The sequence below is a fragment of the Halictus rubicundus genome, chromosome 5, assembly GCF_050948215.1.
Source record: "Halictus rubicundus isolate RS-2024b chromosome 5, iyHalRubi1_principal, whole genome shotgun sequence".
NCBI lineage: Eukaryota > Metazoa > Arthropoda > Insecta > Hymenoptera > Halictidae > Halictus > Halictus rubicundus.
Window position 1 is genome coordinate 8,860,563 of NC_135153.1, and position 19,379 is coordinate 8,879,941.

The window sequence follows — 19,379 nt, forward strand, 5'->3', positions numbered from 1 at the left end:
AATCCATTGTAACGAAAAGGGAGGGTAGAGGTGGTGAAATATGTATTTATTTATCAGAGAGCTATGTATTAAAACAGCCTTAATTTCGCGAGGCAAATCGTTCGGATGTAACGACACAAGTTAGGCATAACAGTGGCCTTGGTTCTGCAAGCACCACTCGGGTTGCAAGCTTTCGGCGTCGAAACCTCTCGCCACGTATCGCTCTCTCTGCCTAAGCATTCTCTGCTCAGCATGGATCCAACTCGAAGGTGGCTCTGCCCACAATCTCTCAGCGAGTGCTGCCGCTCTGGGCCAGATTTTCGAATCGGTCGTAGCGCTGTCAACTTGCTCTGTCCAAAGAGCTGCTTCTCCTCCTATTACGGGATACACACATATACATAGAATTGGAGAAATCTCGCTTCGAAAGACGTATAAAAGTTTACCCAAAATGTGATGTTTCTTCGCCAGAAGATTCTTCGACCTGACTATCGACAGAGGAGAATTATTGTAAACCTTCTGCCAGCCTTTGTAAGGGGCACACCAGTTTTGACCTTCGCCTACCCAAGCTGCAGAACTGAAACGAACCCGCACGAAGAATTTATAGCGTTAGATGTACGCAGAAGTTTTAGTCTTTTATGCAGATGAAGATCTTTATGCAAAATATAAATTGCCTGCATTAATTGCAAGGAGCGGGAGCTAAATAAAATGGCCATTAATATTCTTAAATTCTTTTAATCCCATTACTGTTTCAGATTTCATTTACTCATTGTTGTCATAAATGCATCAATTTCCGCATTCTAATAATGACTTATATTAGTTGTAATTAGACTGCAGATTTGATACGTTTACGGCAAAAATGAGCAGGTGAAATACAAAACGATAGGAGATTTTAAAGAATATAAGAACGTCCATATACAGTGGTTTCTCTATGTATGTCGGCAAGGCCTAGATGATGAACGTTGCGGAATTATCATCGCTACCGCGGGGTATAGTCCGTGAGGCGCGATAGTCAAACAATAGCAAACGTTTGCTCACCCGCAATCTAAATAAAGCGCATCGTAGTTCGAAAAGATTACGTCAAAATTGTTTTGCAACAATCTGTCAATCGTCGGATCATCGACGGGCGTCCAAATTTGGATGATATACTTCCTAGGATCCAGATATCGAATATTTTCAGGATTGGTTAAGGCACAGGTCCACAGTACAATAGGGATATCTTTTTGACCGTTGGCGACAGTTAATTTCTCGAGTGCTTTGCTCTGAAAATGATTCCAAAGTTTGTAGAAACTCGATTCTGATAGATCCCAGCCTTTCACAGACTGCATCCAATTTGTTATAACAGCCGAAGAGTTCCAGCAGTTTAAGTTCACTTCGTCTCCGCCCATGTGGAAAATATCCGGTTGGAAATCGTCTATCATGTCCTTGTATATCCCTTCGAGAATTTCGTACATTGATTCACTGGTAGGATTAAGTTGACCACAGGGCGGATCATCGCAATACTTATTCCAGGGGTCTGCTTTGAAACAGACGACGGCATCGTCTTCTACCTGAAAGATCGTTTTATAATTACAAATTCCTTTCGTGCTTTTGCACTGTACAACTTAAAATCACAATCATTGGTAGACTGCCGATTTTTATGGAAAAGAAACAATTTCCAAGTCAATTGTAACAGACAGAAATTAAATAAAAATGTATATTTTCTTGAATAATCTTCATAAGCCAACAATAGCGTGTATCAGTATTTTTTCCGTCTGCAGAATTATATATATTTTTTCTCATGTATGAAAAGAATACTAAGCTTAACGGTTAACGAGATATTTTACGATAAGTTGCCTTTTGTGTTTACAACGCTTGGTTTATAAAACTACTTCATTCTCAAGACGGCTTATCATAATATTTTTCTCACGTTAACAATTATGTTTGGGATTAACGTTTTTAACGATGTTAATACTATTGCTTTATTGTTTTATTACGAAAACAATATACAATTCCATTTGAAGGAATAAAGTCGATTTTTAAAATGTTGTCTATGAAGTCTATGATACTATATTGTTAAATAATACTAGCACACAATAGTTTGAGTTTTCCCTTTATTTGGTGGAAACTTTTGTAATAAACGTTCCCTTGATTATAAATTAAATTTACCCATTGCCATCCTTCACCTACGTGCGCAGGTGCGTCAAATTCCGGTAATACTCGAACACCTCGTAAAAGTCCATGTTCAACGATTTCTTTCACATCCTCCTCCGTGTAGACCTTTTCGGCCGAGTACGAGCCTAATTTCGAGAACTTCGGCCACGTTCTACTCACATAAGGGAAACTTTGGGAATCGATGATGTGCCAGTGTAAAGTGTTCAGCTTCGACATGGCCAATCCATCGATCGTTCGCAGTATCGCGGATTTGTCGATGAAGTTTCGACTGGTATCCAGCAACACGCCGCGATACGGATAAACGGGTCCATCATAGATCGAAACCTCGCTCGGAATTCGAATCTGATTTCGTAAACTGTCGTAAATGATCAATTGGCTCAACGTCTCTATGGCATGGCGTGCGCCAAAATACGATTTCGCAGTAATCGTTGCGTTTATCACCTAACCAGTAGAAAAGAAGAGGCGTGCAATGATAACAGAACAACAATTACAATTGTCTTACAGAATTAAGTTATTGCGAGTTGTACTTAACACTAAACGTACCGAGCTGTAAAAGTAACCGGTATATGGTGCCTTATAAAAATGACAAGATTTAATTTATTCAGACTTTGCGCGATTCTTATTGTAATATATGCTCTAATAAATAATATGTGCTCAATAATTGCAAAATAAACAATCTAGAACCGGTTATTTGACCGATAGCGGTAGGTTTAGTGTTAATTTGGTTTCCTTGCAATTTACAAACGACTACAAAACATACAAAAGATCCCGCAAATTAAAATGAACTATTGCATCATTGTAATTTTCTTCTTTGCAGATAAAACCACGCGATTTTTACGAAAAAGAAATCAGCTTGTAAAACGTTGGGAGACGATTGTAGAGGATAATAACGACTACATAATTAATTTATTTATTTATTCCTCTGTTCAGGAGTAAGTGGTAAAAGTAGGAGACTCGATAAAAATTATTCCATTTTATACAAACTTGTTCCAAACAAAGTATGAATGAAATGAAACTGGAAAGTATCAATTTTCTTCCTGTTCTAGCAATATTCTAAGATAAATGTTAAACAGGTTTCCACTGATCAACGAAAATGATCCTATTAGCATATACGTAGTCGCAGGGACAAGTAAAATCTCGCATTCCGGTGTGAACAAATAAATTATAAAAAAAAAAGAACTTTTATCGAGTGCTATGCCTAATCTCCTGCATTGTAAATTTTGTTTTATCGTACGATTAGTGAACGCGCAGTTCATCTTGACTCCCGAATCACGTTTTTCCTTTTAAAATGTTTTGGAAGAAAATATGTTAAATAAAAAGTTCGAGTCCCGGAGAAGCAGAGAATTTTTTTCAAGAATTGGCAGCCTCACCGTTTTGTCGACTTCGGAGATTGCTAAGGTGTAACTTTCATCTGTGCGCAGAGTGAGCTTAACGTTGTCAGTCTCGAGGAGTCCATTGAATCGTAAGAACATGCTGTAACCACCGACTTCTACCGGTGTGCCGCGAGATTTGCCAGCATTCTTTCGCAATAGAAGCACATTTTCATCCAGAAGTCGCCTAACTTGCGTCCCATTTTCCAGATCTGCTATCGAGATCAATTTAGGATCAAGCTGGACCATCGCTTTGCTCAAAGACAGGTGACCCGTTGGCTTCGGCCACAACGAGCTGGACGCGCCACAAAATAATTCGCATACTTCCAACGATGTCGGGGTACTTGTTTCCTTTGTGATTAATTGTTTCTTGCATAGCCCAGCCTCGCATGTGTAGTGCCATTCGGAACTGTGTACAAAATTCAAGACTCTTTCTAGCACTTTATGTCTGCAGTAATGCCTCGATACATGTACACACGCGAAAAGAATAGCGAATAAACAAAACAGCGATGAAACAACACTAATCCCATGATACAGTGAATTCTCGATATATGTCAACAAGGGTCTTGCCAGCGTCGTGTATCGTCCAGGAGACACCGAGGCCCCTCACGGGGTATACCCCGCGGTATTGGGATAATTCCACGACGTTTATCATCCAGGCCTTGGCGACATATACCGGGTATTTCACCTAACTTGACCACCTTAAATATATCGATTACTTTGTATGATAGAAAAAATGTCAGGGGGAGAAAATATTCTGTTCGAAGGCGCCAATACGGTGATGGGCCGAATTTTTTTCTCAAGGTCATTTTTTTCGAAATTTCAAGGTCATCGTATCTTTCTTTAAACGGGACTGCATATTTTCATTACAACAGTCTTATAGCTTATAAAAAAACGAATCCAACGAGGTGCAATATGTTGACCTTCACGTGACCTTTAGCGAGGAAATTATGAAATGATTGTCAGTAACTTCAGTACGCGTTCGGGGACGGTAAATGAAGGAATTTCAATTTCATTGAAACAGTCTTAAGTTAAAGCATGCATGCAGTCTTGTGCATGTGTTGCGTTCCTCCCTGCTTCTTCGTAGATTAAAATCACTTCAACTTTTTCTGCTGTAGTATACATGATGGATAAGCTTATTGCACTGATACCGATACCGTAGCTTGTTGTGCTGATACTGATTGTAAAGCGATAATCTTCTGCTAAGAAACATCAGGGACAATTACACGGTACACTGTTTCAAGATTATTCTTGTACTATTTGTTTGAACAAAATCAACACTGTTTGAACATCGGAAGTTTCTCGAGACTTCAACTGTATCTTTGTATAGTTATTCTCTCGATAATTTTCTCTTCTTGCATTAGCATACGCATAATTCTGTGAGCAATTGTGTACATGCCACCAAAGACGCGGCTGCTTTGGACTTTTACCCGCTTGTAGAGATGCGACAATTTCACAAACGAGAATGAAGTAGCATGACTCTATTTCGGTGTTTGTCTACTGAGAGCCGGCGTGATTTGCTTTCTGGATCGACACGTTTATCTGGGTGCACAGTACCCACTTGTTGCTTCCACCGTAGCATAATAATAGACCACGAGTCTCTGTTGTGAGGAAAAACTGAACGGCACGAAACTGGAGAGAAAACTACACTTTTCTTATAGTCAACAACAACAATGTATATTCTATAAGTGGTTATGAATTGGTCAACAGTGATACTTTTTAAAATATTACAGTTCTCTTTATAAGCGCGGGGATAGAACACACGACGACGTTATTACAGCTAGCGTAACCAACCACCTCGGCTTGGTTCGGCATCCCTCTCATACATGCGCACAGAGATTACTTTCTTTACAGTCTCGATTTCCAGTGAAACAGAAACGCCTAACAAGTTTATGACCGTTTATATTCAATCGTCCTATCCACTTATGCGCCGTTGCAATGACAATTAAACGGGGAAAAGTACTGTCACACCAATTTGCCTCAATTACAAATCGCTAACAGTGAACGCCGGCGATGAGCACTATACAGTTAAAGGAAAATCATAGCTACACAACTCGCATGACTCGTGTAAGAAGTTTATCGATAGTATATTATTTACAGATGCATCAACAGATCAATTGATCACATGTATACAAACCAACGATATATACGCATAACAACATATTTTACAGTCTTCTATATCAACAAACCATAGATGTAATGTTGTCGGGTAGAACGGATGTTATTTATAAATTTAGCGATTTAATTATATGTAATAGATATACGGACACTTACCGATCCGTGGCGTCCACTTTGACCGTAGCTTGAACGAGAAATGCGGCAATTAATAAAAGAATCATACTGCTCAAATAACACCTACGCACGAGGAGATCGTTGCATCTTGTGTGTGACCACACGGCTTTCTTAGAACGTTTAAATCCTCCTCTTCGAAAAAATATCGAATCTTCGTTGGAAGGGGAATTTCTTCCCCGCTAACACTTATACCGGTTCCCCATTATCAACTATTTCATATTTCCCTTACTTTGCGACTGTATGCATGTACATTTACACTCCACAGGAGTTTGTTGGCATGACCCAGAAGTAGGGAGAGGAGTAGTGGCTCGCGAGCCACAAGTTGCCCAGGCCTGGGTTAAATTATCTATTAGACTGTGTATATTATTTACAAATTGTATATATTTCTAACGATAAATAAAATTTTACATTAGACTGTAGTCAAAGTTGTATAAAAAGAAGTAGAGGGTAATTTTCTTAACAGACGGAAGAACAAATTAACGATTTGTGATCATATAAAAAAGAATGTCTTTACTCCAAACCAACTTTTTGAGCAAATAATTTATAATATTTCTCAATTTGTTTATTATGGGTCAATCCAACCGAGGTCAATAGTACCACGTAACCAAGCACAAATGTTAAAAATTTATGGTGCTTGAACCATGCTAATAATCCTCTATTATTAATAGATCTGAAACATTACGAATTACTATCCTGTACTCGATAGAGGTTGTTAAGATTATGAATATTTTATACCTTGTAGTTTGGACTTCTTGACTGTACACAAGAAGATATCTTACACGTACTAATTCGCTGTTTGTTACTAAATAATATTTATTTGGAACACTTCCTCCTAAAGAATCTCTGGCCATAGTCTCAGCATTATTCTCTGCAATAAATTCTAGATATACGCGATGCTTTACTTTGTGCCTGCATCTTTATGAAACATAATTACCTGTATCTCTACTTTTGACATCAACATGATTGACAAGTTCGCACAAAGCGATACAACTCATTTCACTTCCAAGAACACTGCCTCCCCATCCGTATCCTACTGGACTATATGGTAAACTTACACCTAATTCACTCGACAAATATATTCCCTTTCCAAACACTGATTTCTAAGGAAGGGACAATTATTTAACAAGATTTTGGCTTTCTCGTTGAACGTTCAACTTTGATCTACTTTACCTTGCACATACTTTGTTGCAGACCATAATGTATAATAGAATGGAAATTTTCTAAACGACTGCCATGATAAGCATAGAAGGTTCTACAGTCTTGAGCAATTGACTTCCACTTTTCTTCTGAAGTCGATTGTCTTGCTTTTACAACTTGGAATATCAAATTTGGTGCTGCTACTGATATCTCCGATGGTACTTTTCTTAATATGGCTTCGTACTGTGCTCCAAAGATGTGCGAATAGTTATTGAAAAGATTAATACCAAATTAAAAATGAAGACTCTCAAAATATACAGAAAAGCATGTACGATAGAACTTACGCAATCTTTGTTAATGCTTTTTATATAATGGTCTCCTAAACGAATTAAAACCCAATACAGTAATTCTATATTGGTGCCAAATTTTTGGTATACCTCTGGTTCTTGCAATGCTTTCAGTATCACAGTTAACGGCGGAACCAGTTCTATAACTTTCCTCTGTAATAAAATTTTAATCTTTAACGAGTGCTTCGCTACAGGTAAGGATAAATTGCGATTAATATTTTGTAATACTCTACCAAAGCGTCGATGTCTTTGCATTCGTTCTTAATGTACATCGGTGGAAACGGTTTTAAACAAGTATCATAACGATACGTGTTACAAGCTGCTACAAACAAGGACCATTTTAAATCAGCCCCTTTAAGATCGTTTTCCAATAAAAATTTTAGGGATGAAACCTTGTTTATTATTTCTTCTTGTTGGTTTACAGAATCTACTTGGTTTGTGTATAATATGTTTACATCCGATCCAGTATTGATTTTACTATCCATAATGTTTACATGGTTTTCCCTTTCCTTTTCCTTTCCATTATGGATATACTGTTGTTCATGCGAATTATTCATCATTATACAGAGATTGAAAAATAGATTTCGTATCATTTAAATAGCAAACTTCATTTTTGAGATTTCACCGTTAATACTTAACAGTAACCTCATACGTTCCTCTATTCCAGGCCTGGCAATTTTGATTCCAGGGAACCAAAACGTCAAGACCATTGGCGTCGACACCCCCCCCCCCCCCGCAGTCACGTTTAACGTGGAGAAGGGGACGCGGTTCGTCTAACGCGAGTAGCGCCCCTTGCGGCCATGGCAAGTCGCGTGCGCTCTGTTTCTAAGTAAATAACATTCTGATGTAATATTTTAATTTGCTGAAATGATGTATATCACTTTCGGAAACGTTATTATACTTTATTTTGCATTAATACTTTACACAAATTTTAAATAGTTACATGTTCCAAGCGAAACGACTGAATAGATAAAATATCAAAATAAAAAATTCTTTTATAATCGTGAATGTGTTAAAATTTTTTCAATATTCCAATATAAAAGATATAATTTACGACTTAAATACCTAAAAATCAAGGTTTAAATTATATAAAACTTCGACAAATTATTAAGTTAATATATCAAATAGTATTTAAATATTATTTATCTCAAGGATTATATCACGATAAATGAATACTTTGCTGAATTTAACGTTAACTTTTAAAGTAGTAAAGGTATTATGTCAGGCCAGTTACAAATGGTTGTTACTTATCATGCAATTTGATTTCAGACGCATTAGTTGTCAAGATATAGTTAAATAACATGCTGGTTTCAACTTAAATTCATTTGCCGAATTTTAATTCAATTTAAATCAAGATCTGTTGGCAAACATTGTTCACGAATTTTAATAGAGTAATAAAAAATATTAATTCAGTGCCACTTGACTATACTCATGCTCATCTTATTTCTTTCCTACACTAGAAAAATTTTTATATACAGTTACCTTAATTTCAGCAATTACGTATAAGAGCAGAAAAACTTTGAACAAGTAATTTTTCTGTCAAATATCCAGTTTTATTAAACGAGATATCTCTTACTATGCCGCGTACTATACTTTTGAAAAACTTTTGGAAAAAGTTGCGTCACAGATAATTACTTATTAAAGTTTTTCTTTTTCGAAAATATTATACAGTTCCTTAATATAACAAACTAAAATCGCCCTGTTTTCAATCGGACCGTCACTTTGATCACTGTAACTTAAAATGAATTATGATCCCGACATTCCATTTCCCTAACGCCATACCTCCTATTGCTTCATAAGCATTGAAGAATTACAGATCATTTCGGTAATTTGCTAGTGACCTTTTTTGATACGTCATTCCCTTTATTTGCAATTAATTTAAATTAATTTATCAGTAGTGATACAGATGTTTGTACAACATTGTCTTTAAAGAATACTGCACAAGCAAAGCCAAAGGAGGGAATACCATGAAATTCTATGGACCGCGGGATGTGAATAAAATGAATGTGCTTCCGTTTTCTGCCCTTTCTTTGTCTTTGCTAGTACCGTGTTTTTACTTTTGAAAGTGCGTCGCCCTATTTATGTCGTAACTGCTTTGTTTATCGCAACATTGCACAAACAAATGTCACAATGTAGTTTCCACCCCTAAATAAATTTTATGCTGCTTCTTCGTTCACTGCAGCCATAGCGATCATAATCTGTGATCGAAGTTCAGGCCGAACACTGATCCTCTTATATTTCAACTGAGCGTACTTCTTCCTAACAGCTTGATATTTGCTTTTATCCGCGTTAATTATAATACTAGCCGTTTGCCGTACCACAGGCAGCACGTCATCTTTAGTGTAGGTACTATAGCGTGCTAAAGTATTGGTCCAAACAACTTTGTCCTTGTCATTGTTATCAATAATGCTATGTAAATAAACACCAACATAAATGGATTATTAACAAGTATTGTATTGGAGATACAAGTAGATTACATTCAAAAGCAATGCAACTCACAGGAATGCTAAGTATATTGCAGCAGCTGCAAGAAGGCTGGGGGAGTAGTGACACATTTCGTAATGCACTAGACACTGCTCCAAAAAATATTTGGCCATAGTATGATGTACAGCGAGAGCCTTGCCACAAGAAAGAAAGTTGTTTGACATAATGTAAATGATAATGGAAAATCTGTGAAATCATGAGATACACACCTTTCCAGCTTTGCTGTACCTCCTAAGAAAATGCAATGGCAGTGGCCTGCCTAACGAGTAATCTAGAGTTTTCACAATAAGCATTTCCATTTGCAATATTTCTTCCTTGGAATATGCATTATCCGTGATATAGACAAAATCACTTATATCCGGAGAATACATTTCCTCGTATTTGCTAGCAATAAACATAGCTGTTACCCCGACCAACTGCAGATTTTTCTTGTCTATAGAATGGAAGGCCTACAAACAACAACATGAACCAACTGAAACAACGAACATATGCATTTGTTTGTTTTTGAAGAACAACGAACCTGTAAAAATCTATCGATAATAGCCACTGTAAGATACAGTGTTTCTTGCAATAAACGAAATTGTTGGTGAACTTCGATAAGCCAATCTACGAGTACACTCCTCATTTTTGGTGTCACTTCTTGGCCCGTCAAATATCCTTTTTTCACATGATATTTACTCTCTAGGGTTCTTAGATACTCGTATATGTCATTGCTATAGATAGAGACTAGAGCAGGACTTTCATGATCCTCCTTGTCAATGTCTTCAACTGCCAAAAGGTCGGAGGAAAACGATTCTACCTCATTTTTTAGAGGAACTTGAGCTATTTTATTTTCTTGTGGCACAACATTTTTTACTACGGGTATCACAATTTGTACAGGAGGCTTTTCCAACACTTTTTCTGCTGGTTTTAAAACCTGTTTTTTTTCAACTATTGCTTTTTTCTTATCTATTTGCAATAAACTGGTCCTGTCGATAGGTTCAACACCTCTGACCGTGTTTACTTTATTTCCAATTTCACCTAATGCAGCTCTCCTTGTCTTTCCTGGCACAGGAATATGCGTGGATTTAATATTTTTTACATTTTCCTGGTTCAAAATATTCTGAAAATTGATGATTTTGTCAATCATTAATGTACATATGAGAGTACTTGTAATATCCAATACACACCTATTGCCATAACACTTCTATCGAATAAAATATAATGAAATGCATAATATAAATGTTACAACAAAATTCCATCAAAATATTTGCCAGCACGTGATTAAATTAAGTGATGTAATCACGGAAATGTATTCGAAATAAACAGTCGTTTCACAAATCGAAAAATCCGAAAAGTCCAATTATATATATTAAAAGTCCGATTTATATATGCCCAACAAATAAATGAAATTAAGACGGGTAAGAAGCGAATTATGACGTAGAGATAAAGCACAAGCGTTATTTCGATAGACTTTAAAACAAGCGATGGGCATTTAAAGATGTTGGGAATGGACGGTTACCCCCTGTCCTATTGACTGCTTCTGTCCTATCGTCATTCTACAAATAATCGTCTATGAACGTTTGCATTGGAAATTTTTTACTCACCGTATTTGCGGTCCGATTTTTTAAGGCCATTGTTATAGTAGATCGAGTAGAGCCTCACAAAATATATCGAGTTTGGTCTCACAAACGACGTCCACCTCGCAGCAACGACTCCGACAGTTTGAGTTTGAATTTGTTTAGCCGATCAGACGGAAGTTCACCCTGTGCGCATACAGCGTACCGAGAAAAGAGCGCGAAAATCGATACACCTGATTGGTTGATCCGATTCAGTGGTGTGTAAACTATGACTTTGAAATGCTAAATAGTAAACAGGTTTGTTTTCACATATACAAATAGCATTATACGAATAACGTTCAAAATTGACCGAATGTAACAAATTAACATTTTGGACGATCTTCCGACTGTACCAAAAATGCTAATGTTTTACAAAACAGCTGATCGACTTTTTTTCAATTAACTCCTACTAATATAGCATGTTCACCGTATACATATATTTTATCAATTAACTTTGTATTTTTTGTAAAGTTTTTCGATATCTTTGGCGTTCGTGTTATTTAATCGGATTTATCATATTTATTAGAACATTACAAATAATGTATATGTGGACGACAATATTGCATGGCAAATGTCACTATTGACAAACGTCAGAATATTTTCACGCGGTTGCTGATTAAGTAGACAATTTCTAATTGAAACATGTCCATTAGTGTCGATATTAAATTGAAACGAGCTAGTAAAATATATCATGAAGGAGTATGTTTATGTTACTTGTTACTTCGAATAACAATTGAAGAACAAGAAACACAGAGGTTATGTTTCAGGAGATCGTCGCTGGTGTAATATTATTAAAAACGAATTCGGATGTGAAGCACGATGGAATATTCTTGAGCATGGACGGCTCGGTTAATTTACAGCTTAGTTCCAAGAATTTTGGTATATTCGAAGCTTTTTATAATTCCGTGAAGGTTAGACAACCGTTCGGTTACCTTAAGTACATACAACTAGTTTAATTAGCTAGCTTAACGATTGAAATCATTGAACATTTTGAATGATCATATTTTCAGCCCATACAGCTAGTGCAATACACTTTAGATGCTTCTCCGAGTGGCAAAATACCTAATGGTAAAACAGAGATACCGTTTGAATTGCCATTGAAACCCAGAGGAACTAAATCCTTGTACGAAACCTATCATGGTGTTTTTGTAAATATACAATATCTAATACGTTGCGATATAAAAAGAAGTTTCTTAGCAAAGGATGTAAGCAAGACGCTGGAGTTCATAGTGGAAGACAAAGTGCCTTCTAAGATAGAAAAGGAACCGAGTAAACCAGTGGCTTTCAAAATCATGCCAGAATCGTTACAAAATACAAGAGACAGAACTAATGTACCTAGATTTTGTATTTCAGGAAAATTGGATACATTGTATTGCAAGATCTCTGAACCCTTAACAGGAGAGGTAAGCGGAAAACTTTGTTTGATATAGATTATCACATGGCAATGCATTTCATGCAATATTAAATTTTAGGTAGTTATCGAACATTGTGAAGCTGTGATAAAATCGATTGAACTACAGTTGGTGAGAGTGGAAACGTGTGGTTGCGCGGAAGGATACTCTAGAGATGGTAAGATTCTCGAAATTAAATTAGTTAAGTTAGAAGAAATCACGTAAAGTCTATCTCATGACATTATATTTTAGCTACAGAAATACAAAATATACAGATTGGGGAAGGAAATCCATGTACAAATTTGCCTATACCAATATATATGATATTTCCCAGATTATTTACATGCCCTACATTAAGTACAAGCAATTTTAAAGTTGGTAAGATCTCTTATATTCGTTATATAAATATAAATTGGTTACATGTTGTGGTTTTGACAAGAAATATATTTTCTTTTCACAGAATTTGAAGTGAACCTCATTGTAGTATTCGAAGATGACTACTTAGTTACTGAAAACTTTCCTATTATATTATCGAGGTACTAAATTTGTTACCAAGGTATGCAGCGTTTTATGCAAAATATGTATATTATTTACAAATAATTGTATATATTTCTAAAAATAAATACGATACGATGTTGAACTCTAGTGAAAGTTGTGTGAAAAATAGAGAAAGAGTAAGTATAATCTTCTTCACATGCAAAAGAAATTTTATTCGATACCAACTTTTTGAGCAAATAATTTATAATATTTCTCAATTTGTTTATTATGAGTTAAACCAACTGACGCCAGTAGCACCACGTAACCAAGCACCAGTGTTAATAGTTTATGTTGCTTGAACCATGCTAATAATCCTCTATTATTAGTAGATCTGAAATATTACGAATTACTATTTTGCACTGAATAGAGATTGTTGGCGATTACGAATATTTATACCTTGTGGTTTGTATTTCTTGACTGTAAACGAGAAGATATCTTACTCGTACAAATTCACTGTTTGTTACTAAATAATATTTGTTCGATGCTGTGCCTCCAGAAGAATCTTTGGCCATGATCTCAGCATTATTTTCTGCAATGAATTCTAGATATGTATATATGTGTATATATATATATACACTTTGTGTCTGCATCTTCATGAAATATAATTACCAGAATCTTTATTTTTGATATCAACGTGATCGACAAGTTCACACAAAGCGATACAACTCATTTCATTTCCAAGAATACTGCCTCCCCATCCATATCCTACTGGACTATATGGTAAACTTACAGCTAACTCGTTCGATAGATACATTCTTTTACCAAACAATGGTTTCTAAAGAGAGAAGAATCATTTATAAAGATCTTGGCTTTCTTACCGATCGTTCAACTTTGATCTACTTTACCTTGCACATACTTTGTTGCAGACCATAATGTATAATAGAATGGAAATTCTCTAATCGACTGCCATGGTAAGCATAGAAGGTTCTACAGCCTTGAGCAATTGACTTCCACTTTTCTTCTGAAGTCGATTGTCTTGCATTTGCAACTTGGAATATCAAATTTGGTGCTGCTACCGATATCTCCGATGGCACTTTCCTCAATATGGCTTCGTACTGTACTCCAAAGATTTGCGAATAGTTATTGAAAAGATGAATACCAAATTAAAAATAAAGACTCAAAATATACAGAAAAGCATGTACGATAGAACTTACACAATCTTTGTTAATGCTTTTTATATAAGGGTCTCTTAAACGAATTAAAACCCAATACAATAATTCTATAGTTGTGCCAAATCTTTGGTATACATCTGGTTCTTGCAATGCTTTCAGTATCACAGTTAACGGCGGAATCAGTTCTATAGCTTTCCTCTGTAGTAAAATTTCAATCTTTAACGAGCGCTTCGCTACAGGTAAGGATAAATTACGATTAATATTTTGTAATACTCTACCAAAGCGTCGATGTCTTTGCATTCGTTCTTAATGTACATCGGTGGAAACGGTTTTAAACAAGTATCGTAGCGATACGTGTTGCACGCCGCTACAAACAATGACCATTTTAAATCGGCTGCTGTAAAATCCTTTTCCAACATAAATTTTAACGACGAAACCTTCTTTGTTATATCTTCTTGCGAGTTCGTGGAATCTACTTGGCTCGTATACAATATGTTGACATCGGATTCAGTATCAATTTTGTTATCATTAACGTTCACACGATTTTCCTTCTCCTTTTCCTTTGCTTTCTCATTCTGTTGCTTGTGCGAATTATCCATAATTACTAATTACAGATCGATCTAATATAAATTTGAAATAGATTTGAATCCAATTAGAAATCAAACTTCATTTTTGGTGTTTATCAATTTCGGATTCCGGAGATTTCTGTTCTTCTGTGGGATATAATTCAAAATTTAGAAATTTGAAACTTTTCAATTAGTCGTGACGTACATACGGTCCACTGCGGGCGTTTTTGAGGTCAAAATCTTTCCGGTATTCGCAAACAAAAATTCGGACGGCTAATTGTTTTGCAAGTTACAGATTTAAGCTGGCGTTACAGCGAATTTGTGGTAAAATCGTGAACATTGCCTAGATTGCTCGTGGCTTCTGTCTCAGATCACATCTGTTTTGTCCGTTCGTTTGTCACGATCTCGTTTTTCGCTTTTCCAATGGATCCGACGAAGCAAACGCGGTTCGAAATTCGAAGGAACTTTTCGAACAGATATTTTGCGCCTCGTACAATTAGCTAACATTGAACAAACATTAAGCGTGCGAGCTATTTCGTTCCTGTAAATTTCATGAAGAAAGATTAACGTGAATGGAGGGCCGAACACCTTTTGGGATCAGTTATATATTTCTCAATGTATATTTTGATCAATTCACATTTGATATCGGACTACAGCGGTGTTCGTTTCGTTTGTTACAATCGATTGTTTTCTTCAGTCATGTCGAAACACAATTTAGGATTATGTTTGAATAACATTGCGAGTACAAGCAAATTAGCCTAAGCCTAAATAGATACTTACACACCGTTCAATCGACCAGACTCGCGAACCGTTTAGAATATATACAAAAACATACAAATCTACACATATATATATGTATGTATGTATGTATGTATGTACATGTATATATATATATATATATGTATATAACAAGCGTGCTGTGATGTGTAAAAAGACGGAATCGATTAAATCCACTTAGAAGATAAAAATACTACAAAGTTGCTTTATAAAATGTAATTGACAGTATATACATATATGTATTAGACATACGTACGTATATGTACGTATGTATGCTTTTGTCCAATTAAAAAGTACCTTCGTTAACACGACTGCCGCGAACAGGACGCTATATATATTCTCTGATAAATAATCGTTCGTGTAGCAATAAATTGTACAGTGAACCTTTCTACAACCCGTTAAGTACCCACATAACACGGAACAAATATTGCGATGTCGTTTCTATAAAATTTAATTTCATTTCATCTGATTTGTACTAATTCCGCGTTTCTCCTTATAATGCGGTACGAAGTAATCGCGTTGTAGGAGGGTTGTCTGTACCTGTGTAATTCGAACAATTCCCGGATACCCACGAGTCTGTCGTCGAAACTCTGATAAAGTCGCGAGCTTTCAAACCGTAAAGTATAGAGAAAAGAAAGTTGAATAGTCGATCGAAATGGAAGAGTTTTTTCCTGCAAACATCGGAGACAACGAACAATCGTACTTGACAATGATCGCATCGACGATATATCGGTGTCGGTGAAAAACGAATGTATTTACACAGTAGAGACGGTATTTACAGGTTTCACGTATGCTTGTGACTTTAAACCTTGCCTGTTCGTGAACGTACAACGCGCAACCAAATGACCAATGCATTAGCATCGGTCCGGACTACGCGATTCTTTATTGTCTAATTACTATTCCGCTTCGCGTATTGTTTTTCGGATATTTTCCTTTCTTTTTCCGACAACCTGAAGAACCACCGCAAGGATTAAAAGCACAAAATACAGACCGAGATTCCGTGCTCTGGTGCGACACAGTAGAAAAGGTTCGAGGATACGGAACAGGCACGAGCACGGATCGGCCCACGGGGCACTGGGCCCGATATGCGAATAAGTAAATACAACTTCTCTCTGTACAGCAGGAGAAAAAGTTGCTCGGGTACAACTGTCCCTCGTTATCGATGCGACAATCAAACCTTTAGCACGCGTATCGAGTTAAGAATTATTCGCAGACAACGATCTATGCTCTCATCAGCGAAAGAAATCCTTTGGATGCGGATCGGTTGAACCGATCCTCCGATGTGCGATGTCGTATCAGCAGATGGCAGCGCGGATGCCGCCGATATACGAGCACTTTTTTTCCTCACTGTGCATATATTGTACATATTATATTATATTACATAGATCAAGTATATTACAATATAATATATATAATATACTATATGTATGTATATATGTATACAAATGCTGTCTTTTTGACGTTTTCGAGATTTCTTTTGTACAAGTTTCTTGGAGATTGTTAACGATGCGAAGGAACACTGTTGAACAACGTCGATTTTATACCTAGAATTTGCGTTACATCCATTCCTCGTTAACGCGCGTCTCTTTGTATATTCGTTCTGTGCACGCCAAAGAAAAAAGGTTCGAATCGCGAAAAAGCTACGGTTTTGTATTCGATGAACGTATCGCGTTGCGTTATGGCGACGCAGGGTTTGAGAGTGAAGTACAGTAAACCACCCTATAACGCGGAGCGAAAATTGCGATTTAATTTGTATAAAATTTAATCGAGTCTGATCGGATTTGTACTAATTCTGAGTTTCTTCTAACGCGGTACGAATTAATCGCCTTATAGGAGGGTTGACTGCATAGGATCCGTACAGTCCAACAACAATACTTATCCAACGATACCGCTTTTCGATGGAGTTCAAGGTTACGTTCTTCGATCCCGATAGACCGAAGAAAGAGGAATCGAGAGATATACTCGAAACGTAAGCGTAGTGTGCGTAGTAAGCGGTGCAAAGTATAGTACATCATGATTCGAATACAACGGAGATTAAGTAACTTTCAAGTTGTTTGTGCTTTCGTTCGCTTTTCGAGTAGCGTGTACGTTTGAAAATGCGGCCACTGGATTCGGTTCGAAAGTTTGTTCAAGTTACGAGCCAGCTCGATGCTCGTAGTCCCTCGTAACGAACGTTCATAGGAAACATTGAGTGCGAGTCAGATGCTAGAGCTACTACCTATCGACTATTAACTATTAACTATTAACCAGCCAAGGGACACAAACACCACGCGGACGCGAACTAGAAATTAACCCTCCGTCTGCAATCTTAGTTTTTTTATCTGCATTCTGAGTCGTTTATGTTTACAACTACGAAAACGACTAGGAATTTCAAAAGTCTGTGGTTGCCCACGGAGGGCTGAGCATCCGAAAATCCGAACGAAAGTCCCCCGGCTCCACTTCGATTAATCTGTTAATCGAATGACGATTTTATCACAGACACTCGTGTTGGCGGAGCGAAATGCAATGGAAAGAAATTTGAAGCTTTTGCAATTTACGCGATTGAGACGATCAAGGGTAGTTTTATAATATTCCGGTCCCGGCCTACCAAATACGCGGCCATTTTGTCGACAGACATTTGGTCACTTCGTTTTTTTAGCCCTTACGCACTCACCGGACCGGGACCGGGATATATACAGTAAATTCTCATTACAAGCTCATTACAACCTTACAATTTGCAGTCAGTGGAAAAACTCACACCACCGCGGTGAGTGGCCGAAGCTCGAGAGCCGTCGCGGCCACAACATTGTCGGCTATATCGGTGTGAGTCCAGAAGACCACTACTAATCCAATTAAAAAACTTCTTTATTTTTCGTTATTTTTTAATGAAACTTTCACTAACATATTCGTGGCATTTTTCGGATTAAAACGAAACCAAATACGATATAATTCCGATGATATTTACTTGTGTAATGAACGATGGAAGTCTTCCCATCACAATGACATTAACAGAAAATTAGTGTAAATGCGATCCGAATTATATCGCGTTTGGCATCATTTTAATCAGAATAATGCCACAAATATATTGATATAGCCGACAATGTGTGATACACTCCTCGGAGGCGACGGCTCCCGAGTTTCGCTGTCCGTTTCTCCGCGCAACATTGTATCGAAGACATTTTCACAGTCTTCTTGTCACTAGCGTTTAGTGGTCATAGGTTCTTTATGGCTTGTAGACGGATATGACTCTTAGGTTTCCAGCGTGCCCTGTATATTTCAAATGCGACGCTCGGCGAGAACCTATCGATTTCGTATAAGAGTCAGTAAAAAGAACGGCGGGACTAACTCGTAATGCGAATTCACTGTAAAACGACCCTAACCGAGAACGAGAGGATACAAGCTTTGCGACGCGCCGATTCGACTTTCCCATTCGGTTTAACGGATTTACGTAAGTACTTAGACACCGTGCTCGAAGACAAGTTGTTGAGCAAGTTTCGCGCTGATAGCGTTACAAGTTACAAGTTACAAGTTACAAGTACAAAATCTAACGACAGTTCAGCACGACGGGTAGCGGTAGAATCGATTTCGGCAAGGTGTTGTCTAACGACGATCAACTTACAGATTAACTAGGAATCTGATCTAACAGCTGGCCAACGGGC

The 19,379-nt window shown here is 37.1% G+C and overlaps 5 protein-coding genes and 1 long non-coding RNA gene across 12 annotated transcripts; 2 read left to right on the forward strand and 4 right to left on the reverse strand.

Annotated features, from left to right (window-relative positions):
• Nucleotides 1-31: 31 nt before the first annotated feature.
• On the reverse strand, nucleotides 32-5,974 carry LOC143354222 (chitooligosaccharidolytic beta-N-acetylglucosaminidase-like). Of its 2 annotated transcripts, XM_076788130.1 has the most exons (6): nucleotides 5,775-5,974; nucleotides 3,501-3,909; nucleotides 2,125-2,571; nucleotides 1,015-1,526; nucleotides 423-553; nucleotides 32-353 (listed from the first exon to the last, which is right to left on the reverse strand). In XM_076788130.1, exons 1-6 carry the CDS (start codon nucleotides 5,837-5,839, stop codon nucleotides 121-123), a joined length of 1,797 nt encoding a protein of 598 aa, XP_076644245.1. In that variant the 5' UTR covers nucleotides 5,840-5,974; the 3' UTR covers nucleotides 32-120. The 2 variants fall into 2 exon arrangements, with proteins under 2 accessions (XP_076644245.1, XP_076644244.1); XM_076788129.1 differs by having other exon boundaries at nucleotides 32-553.
• A 177-nt stretch (nucleotides 5,975-6,151) lies between these two features.
• On the reverse strand, nucleotides 6,152-8,055 carry LOC143354243 (protein mono-ADP-ribosyltransferase PARP16-like). 6 transcript variants are annotated; one of them, XM_076788182.1, is made up of 7 exons: nucleotides 7,922-8,055; nucleotides 7,510-7,809; nucleotides 7,274-7,429; nucleotides 6,963-7,172; nucleotides 6,727-6,892; nucleotides 6,528-6,672; nucleotides 6,152-6,462 (listed from the first exon to the last, which is right to left on the reverse strand). In XM_076788182.1, exons 2-7 carry the CDS (start codon nucleotides 7,759-7,761, stop codon nucleotides 6,303-6,305), a joined length of 1,089 nt encoding a protein of 362 aa, XP_076644297.1. In that variant the 5' UTR covers nucleotides 7,762-7,809; nucleotides 7,922-8,055; the 3' UTR covers nucleotides 6,152-6,302. The 6 variants fall into 6 exon arrangements, with proteins under 6 accessions (XP_076644297.1, XP_076644296.1, XP_076644295.1 ...); XM_076788181.1 differs by having other exon boundaries at nucleotides 6,528-6,660; nucleotides 7,510-8,023; XM_076788180.1 differs by having other exon boundaries at nucleotides 7,510-8,023.
• Nucleotides 8,056-8,157: 102 nt separating this feature from the next.
• On the reverse strand, nucleotides 8,158-11,649 carry LOC143354242 (G2/mitotic-specific cyclin-B-like). The gene is made up of 5 exons (XM_076788179.1): nucleotides 11,347-11,649; nucleotides 10,281-10,862; nucleotides 9,970-10,209; nucleotides 9,776-9,894; nucleotides 8,158-9,685 (listed from the first exon to the last, which is right to left on the reverse strand). Exons 1-5 carry the CDS (start codon nucleotides 11,374-11,376, stop codon nucleotides 9,433-9,435), a joined length of 1,224 nt encoding a protein of 407 aa, XP_076644294.1. The 5' UTR covers nucleotides 11,377-11,649; the 3' UTR covers nucleotides 8,158-9,432.
• A 206-nt stretch (nucleotides 11,650-11,855) lies between these two features.
• On the forward strand, nucleotides 11,856-13,394 carry LOC143354245 (vacuolar protein sorting-associated protein 26C). Its single transcript, XM_076788188.1, has 6 exons — nucleotides 11,856-12,057; nucleotides 12,126-12,269; nucleotides 12,369-12,761; nucleotides 12,831-12,927; nucleotides 13,002-13,127; nucleotides 13,210-13,394. Exons 1-6 carry the CDS (start codon nucleotides 12,001-12,003, stop codon nucleotides 13,290-13,292), a joined length of 900 nt encoding a protein of 299 aa, XP_076644303.1. The 5' UTR covers nucleotides 11,856-12,000; the 3' UTR covers nucleotides 13,293-13,394.
• A 63-nt stretch (nucleotides 13,395-13,457) lies between these two features.
• On the reverse strand, nucleotides 13,458-15,428 carry LOC143354244 (protein mono-ADP-ribosyltransferase PARP16-like). Its single transcript, XM_076788186.1, has 6 exons — nucleotides 14,677-15,428; nucleotides 14,441-14,596; nucleotides 14,132-14,341; nucleotides 13,896-14,061; nucleotides 13,683-13,815; nucleotides 13,458-13,617 (listed from the first exon to the last, which is right to left on the reverse strand). The coding sequence occupies exons 1-6, from the start codon at nucleotides 14,995-14,997 to the stop codon at nucleotides 13,458-13,460; spliced, it is 1,146 nt and encodes a 381-aa protein (XP_076644301.1). The 5' UTR covers nucleotides 14,998-15,428.
• A 142-nt stretch (nucleotides 15,429-15,570) lies between these two features.
• Nucleotides 15,571-19,250, forward strand: LOC143354248 (uncharacterized). The gene is made up of 2 exons (XR_013082302.1): nucleotides 15,571-15,835; nucleotides 15,878-19,250. It is a non-coding gene; the product is annotated as an uncharacterized LOC143354248 (long non-coding RNA).
• Nucleotides 19,251-19,379: the final 129 nt, after the last annotated feature.

What these genes read in the sequence shown, in the direction of transcription:
- LOC143354242 (XM_076788179.1), bottom strand. Translation starts at nt 11,376, where the DNA reads ATGGCCTTAAAAAATCGGACCGCAAATACG. An exon ending in TTATCGATAGATTTTTACAG is followed by an intron (nt 10,210 to 10,280) that starts GTTCGTTGTTCT and finishes TGTTGTTTGTAG; the next exon opens with GCCTTCCATTCTATAGACAA. An exon ending in GCAATATACTTAGCATTCCT is followed by an intron (nt 9,686 to 9,775) that starts GTGAGTTGCATT and finishes TTATTTACATAG; the next exon opens with CATTATTGATAACAATGACA.
- LOC143354244 (XM_076788186.1), bottom strand. Translation starts at nt 14,997, where the DNA reads ATGGATAATTCGCACAAGCAACAGAATGAGAAAGCAAAGGAAAAGGAG. An exon ending in GCAAAGACATCGACGCTTTG is followed by an intron (nt 14,597 to 14,676) that starts GTAGAGTATTAC and finishes ATTTTACTACAG; the next exon opens with AGGAAAGCTATAGAACTGAT. An exon ending in TATCAAAAATAAAGATTCTG is followed by an intron (nt 13,816 to 13,895) that starts GTAATTATATTT and finishes AATTCATTGCAG; the next exon opens with AAAATAATGCTGAGATCATG.
- LOC143354222 (XM_076788129.1), bottom strand. Translation starts at nt 5,839, where the DNA reads ATGATTCTTTTATTAATTGCCGCATTTCTCGTTCAAGCTACGGTCAAA. An exon ending in AAAGTGGACGCCACGGATCG is followed by an intron (nt 3,910 to 5,774) that starts GTAAGTGTCCGT and finishes TTTTGTACACAG; the next exon opens with TTCCGAATGGCACTACACAT. An exon ending in TAGGTGAAGGATGGCAATGG is followed by an intron (nt 1,527 to 2,124) that starts GTAAATTTAATT and finishes ACGATCTTTCAG; the next exon opens with GTAGAAGACGATGCCGTCGT.
- LOC143354245 (XM_076788188.1), top strand. Translation starts at nt 12,001, where the DNA reads ATGTCCATTAGTGTCGATATTAAATTGAAACGAGCTAGTAAAATATAT. An exon ending in GGAAGGATACTCTAGAGATG is followed by an intron (nt 12,928 to 13,001) that starts GTAAGATTCTCG and finishes ATTATATTTTAG; the next exon opens with CTACAGAAATACAAAATATA. An exon ending in TACAAGCAATTTTAAAGTTG is followed by an intron (nt 13,128 to 13,209) that starts GTAAGATCTCTT and finishes TTCTTTTCACAG; the next exon opens with AATTTGAAGTGAACCTCATT.
- LOC143354243 (XM_076788180.1), bottom strand. Translation starts at nt 7,869, where the DNA reads ATGATACGAAATCTATTTTTCAATCTCTGTATAATGATGAATAATTCG. An exon ending in TGCAACAAAGTATGTGCAAG is followed by an intron (nt 6,893 to 6,962) that starts GTAAAGTAGATC and finishes TCCCTTCCTTAG; the next exon opens with AAATCAGTGTTTGGAAAGGG. An exon ending in CAAGAAGTCCAAACTACAAG is followed by an intron (nt 6,463 to 6,527) that starts GTATAAAATATT and finishes GTAATGTTTCAG; the next exon opens with ATCTATTAATAATAGAGGAT.